Consider the following 5,295-nt stretch of genomic DNA (forward strand, 5'->3'; position numbering starts at 1 on the left):
GGATGAAGGCAGTACGTACCCGGGAAGGGAGGGAGTTTCTTTGGGAAAGGTGGGATTTGGAGGAGGTTGCTGGGTGGGTGTCCAGCAGGGAAAGTCCTTGGGGAATGATGCTTCCCTGCCAGGCTCGGAGCTGGGGTGGGGGGTTTGAGGGGGAGGATCTGTGGTAGAACATCCTGGGTGGGAAGAGCTGCTGGGGTCGGGATCAGGTGCTTGGATTGGAGCAGCTCTGTGCCTGCTCTTCATCCCTGGGATGAAGGAGCACAAGCCTGAGCCTGTTTCTGGAGAACAAGAGAGGAGCCAGGTGCTGTCCCGAGCTGGAGCATCTCCTCAGCATGGTCCAGGGTGGAATTGCTGTGGGAAGGGTTGGTTGGGTTACTCCTCCTTTGCCTGGAGTCATCTCCGGAGCCCCAGGCTGCTCTCCCTGGGCAGCCCCTGCCCTGCAGAGCTCCCGAATCTGCCTGGATTTGCGGCGATTTGGCCGCTGCCAGCACAGTGTCACTGCATTAAACAGCTTTTACATTTGACCCGCAAATCTTTCTAATTATTACTAATCGGGGATGATTAAATGCAGTTATTGGCTGGGGGTTTTACGAGGTTGTTTCCTCCTCCTCCCTCACTGCCAGCCACGCTGGGAGCTCTGGAGTTCAGCCTGCTCTACGACCAGGACAACAGCTCCCTGCACTGCACCCTCATCAAGGCCAAGGCAAGAGCTCCTCTTTCCCCCTGCTTTTTCCTGATTTAAATCCATCTGGCTCCCAGTTCCTCTGGTACAATGGGAAGGAAGCCATGTGGCTGCTGGCAGAGGCTGTTCCCTTGGGAGGCTCCAGGCACAGCTGCTCCTGGCTGGGGAGGGTTGGGCAGCTTTTCCTCGTGTGGGTCCAAGAGATCCGTGGGAGTGGTGATGCCCTGGAACAGTCCTCCCAAGGAACTGTGGCTGCCTCATCCCTGGAAGTGTCCAAGGCCACGTTGGACAGGGTTTGGAGCAGCCTGGGGTAGTGGAAGTTGTCCCTGCTCATGGCAGGGGGTGGAACTTGGTGATATTTGAGGTCTCTTCCAACCCAGCCCACGCTGTGATTCTACAATGCTGATTTTTCCTGGGATGGGTTGGTTCAGCCCATCCTGGCACCCACAGCTGCTCAGGGCAGAGGCTCTTGGGTGGCTGAACACATTTTCTCTTTGTGTTTTTCATGGGCAGGTTTTTCTCTTTGCTGAAGGAGGATTCACACCCTATATTTCCTTCATCCTTTTTTAGGGCTTAAAACCAATGGATTCCAATGGCCTGGCTGATCCCTACGTGAAGCTGCACCTCCTGCCCGGGGCCAGCAAGGTGAGGCTTTGCCAGGTTTGGTGCTGGGGGTGGAGCAGAGGTTTCTCAAATCCCCCTCAGATCAGATTTCCCCTGTTGATTTCTGTGCTCGCTGCTGTTTTCCCTGGGGGTGTCTCTGAACAGGGAGGGTGCTCCCAGATGCTCTCCCAGACCCAAGGAACAGCTCATCCTGCAGGCAGGAATCTGCTCAGGGATGGAGGGAAGCTCCAGAGGAGGCATTGCTGTTAATGCATCACAAAACATCTGCCCAAAAATCTAATTATGCCCAGGGTTGGAATTATCCATTTGCTTGGAAGCTCCAGCACGTTCTGGTTGGAGCTGTGGGGAGAGAACTGTGGGGGAAACTCTGGCTCCATCATGGAAATTCCTGGAAATGTCCCTCCTCAGCCCAACTGAGCTGATCTGGGTGGGCAAATCTTGAGGAAGGAATGACCACCAGCAGTGCTGGCTCTTTGCTTCAAGGGTACAGCAGAGTTCTGCTCAGGGGAAAACTGATGATAAAGTAATTGGATTGATTTTTACAGCTTTGCTTTATGCGTGGGGTATTGTTCAGAGGAAATCCAGGTGTGATGTTGGGAATTGCTTTGATTTCTGTTGCTCTCATTTGCTGATATTTATTTTAATTTTTTTTTTGTTTTTAATTTTGAATTTGTAGTTGTGAAAGACACACAAGCAAGTGACAGCTCCTCAATCCCCCACTGTCACCTCCTTTAGACCACGAGAGCTGTGACCTGAGCCCCCACATCCTGCCCTGGGCACCTTTTCCCCTCTCCTTGAGGGAATAAACCCCAGGGAGTGACAAAATTCAGTCTCTCCCGACCACCACACGTCACCAAATCCCTGCTGCTTGTGCAAAATTCCACCTTGATCCTCCCTGAGAGCTCACCTGTGCCAGCTGTGATGGGGCACCCCTGCCAGGAGCTGGGATTTGGGCAGGGAGGAATCCTGGGGTATTGGTGTTACCAATATTGTGGATGGGACGTGCCTTGGCTTGTCTGGCCCCTGTGGCTGAACCAAACAGCAGCACTGTGGTGTTTCACCCCACAGACACTTTTGGCTGGCTGGGTGCTGCAGCTGGGCCCGTGGGGACAAGTCCAGGCCTGCAGGAGCTCTGGTGGTGCTGGGATGGAGCTTCCCCCCATAACAGGGGCTGCTCCTCAGGTTTCCCTCTGTGGAGAAGCTTTAAGGCGATGGTGAAGGAAAGGAGTCGGTTCTGATGGAGGGTTTGGATCCAGAGCTTTATTCTGGCCCACAGGCCTCTGAATGCAGCACCAGCTCCAACAGAACTCCCTGAGCCCGTGGTTGCTGCTCCTTTTAACCTCAGGGAGAGGGGCAGGGAAGGGACAGGGAGCCACCAAGCAGGGACAGGAGGGGAGGGACAAAGGGACAAAGGTGGATGGCCCAATGCGCCCCGGGGGTAGAGGGCATCCTTTGGATCTGCCAATCGCTCGATGCCCTTCTGGAATTCCAGATTGACAGACATTGCTGGGAGGGGAAAGGAGAGGTGACTGACACACCTGGCAGGGAATCTTCAGGGGAGAAACCTGGGGGTCTGGGGTAAACCCTGAACCTACACTGCAGCACTGGGGTGTGATTCCCCTGTGTTTGTGTGACCCCACAGTCGAACAAGCTGAGGACGAAGACGCTGCGCAACACTCGGAACCCGGTGTGGAACGAGACCCTGGTGTACCACGGCATCACCGACGAGGACATGCAGAGGAAAACCCTCAGGCAAGGCCAGCAGGAGCCCAGGGGTGCCACGGGGTGGGGCTCGGGGTGTCCTCACTCACAGCACAACCCCCAGGAGTGCAGGGGGGGTTAGGGCGGTGAGAAATGCAGATTTGGGTTAAAATCAACATGAGTTTGGTCGTCTGGATGGTTCTTTGAAGAGAGGAGAACAGGCATTTTGACCTTGCCATTTAATAGTGAATTATTGATTATGCTATGATTTTTATCATCATAGAGATGTGCGTCTCTGCTGATTTGACAATAGCCCAGAAAAAAAAAGTCCATATAAACTCCTCTTAAAATTTATGGCTCTTGATTTCTTGTCCAACACAAAGCAAATATTTTAAAGTGTTGACTTTTTTTTTTTTTTTTTTTTTTTTTTTTTATTGTCAAGATAGAAATTTTGGGGTGAATGGCTTTTGGTCAGAGGAAATCCACATCAAGTGTGGGTTTGGGGGGTTCTGTTTTGCTTTTCCCTTCCCCCAGCAGTGCCCCTGCAGGGATGGGTTTGGCTCTGGAGTCAGGCACTGCTCCAGCCTGGCTGATGTTCCCTTTTCCCTCTTCCCTCCAGGATCTCAGTGTGTGATGAGGACAAATTTGGCCACAACGAGTTTATTGGAGAAACCAGAGTTGCCTTGAAAAAACTCAAAGCCAACCAGAAAAAGAACTTCAACATCTGCCTGGAGAGAGTAATACCAGTGAGTGTCTGTGAAAATTCCTTCTGTTCCCTTTGGAGATGGCACCTGAGGGATGCAGGCGTGGGCTGGAGGTGCCTGACTTCCCTGGCACCTTCTGGAGTTGCATTCCCAACTGTGCCTGGGCTGGTGTGACATCCCAAGGCCAGGAGATAAGAGCCTGGTGGGAATCCATGGGAAGTGACTCCAGGGCCTGCTCCTGTTGGCTTTGCCAGCCCCTGGGGATGGATGTCACCATGGAGGAGGGGACAGGTTGCTCTGTCCCCATTGAATCCACTGGGATGGGGGCTGATGGAGCAGATGGAGATTCCTGAGGCCCTCCCACTTTGGAGTGCAGTGCAGGAGCTGGGCTGCATGCATTCCCAGGGTTTTTTTTTTGCTGTGGGATGGTTCCTCTCCCAGCCATTCATGGCATTCTCCTTGTCCCTTTCCCATCCCAGACGAAGCGCGCTGGAACAACCGGCGCATCCCGTGGGATGGCTCTGTACGAGGAGGAGGTGAGTCCTTGGAGCAGGACAAGCTCCATCCACGTCCTTTCCACCATCCCTTGTGTACAACCCCATTGTCCCCCCGTCCTGGAGATCCCACATTCCCTGGTGTCCATCCCATCCCTCCTCCTCCATGCGGAATTTTCCCTCCTGATGCAAGAGAGGTTCCTTGGCACAAGAGGTGGCTTTGGAGGGAAGTAACTGAAAGAGACCAAGGGAGAAAGAGAAAAATTAGAAAAATACAGTGTTCAAAACCAGCTCTGACCTTAATGTTTTGTTTGCTGCACCATCATTCTGAATGGAATTATCAAATAAGCAATAAAAATCCACAATAAAAAGAAATAATAATTATATATACACACACACATAGGTGACATAAATTAGAATTAAAACACAGTCTGAGGTAAGTTATAATTAAAACATATAGGTGACATAAATTATAATTAAAACACAGTCTGCTCTGTCTCATAGAACACAAAATTAATTTAAAACAAACAAACAAAAAAAAAACTGACTGAAAACTTGACTCTGAAAACTGCACTCTGATCTGACAGAAGCTTGGCTAGGAGAAGGAAAAATTAAGGCAAACAGATGAGCCAGAGGAGAGGCATGAGGAAGGAAACATTTTTACCACATTTGACCTCTGTGACGGTGTTTGCAGGGGTCCCAGAACAAGGGAAGAGAATCTTGACTCCATGTTTCAGAAGGCTGATTTATTATTTTATGATATATATATATTATATTAAAAGAAGTTGCCTTCCACAGCAGCAGACAATTATTATTTACATTTTGTTTCTGAGGCCTCTCAGCCTCTTGGGAGAAAAAGATCCCGATGAAAGGATTTTTCCATAAAACGCATCTGTGATGAAAGGATTTTTCCATAAAACGCGTCCGTGACGCGCCTCTGGCGGCTCCTCCCGCAGGTTGATCGCGGAGGGGACGTGGAGGAGCGCGGGAAGATCCTGGTGTCCCTGATGTACAGCACCCAGCAGGGCGGGCTCATCGTGGGCATCGTGCGCTGCGTGCACCTGGCGGCCATGGACGCCAACGGATACTC

General features: G+C 51.5%; 1 protein-coding gene across 1 annotated transcript in view; it reads left to right on the forward strand.

The window, feature by feature from the left end:
• Positions 1 to 5,295, forward strand: part of RPH3A (rabphilin 3A) — a 23,298-nt gene that overhangs the window by 12,892 nt on the left and 5,111 nt on the right. The window contains exons 8-14 of the mRNA XM_031059447.1: positions 1 to 11; positions 624 to 703; positions 1,253 to 1,327; positions 2,949 to 3,058; positions 3,627 to 3,753; positions 4,191 to 4,247; positions 5,162 to 5,292. Coding sequence (XP_030915307.1) covers positions 1 to 11; positions 624 to 703; positions 1,253 to 1,327; positions 2,949 to 3,058; positions 3,627 to 3,753; positions 4,191 to 4,247; positions 5,162 to 5,292 — 591 coding nt within the window. The remainder of the gene's footprint in view (positions 12 to 623; positions 704 to 1,252; positions 1,328 to 2,948; positions 3,059 to 3,626; positions 3,754 to 4,190; positions 4,248 to 5,161; positions 5,293 to 5,295) is intronic.

This window comes from Geospiza fortis, unplaced genomic scaffold, assembly GCF_000277835.1.
Source record: "Geospiza fortis unplaced genomic scaffold, GeoFor_1.0 scaffold145, whole genome shotgun sequence".
Taxonomy (NCBI): Eukaryota; Metazoa; Chordata; class Aves; order Passeriformes; family Thraupidae; genus Geospiza; species Geospiza fortis.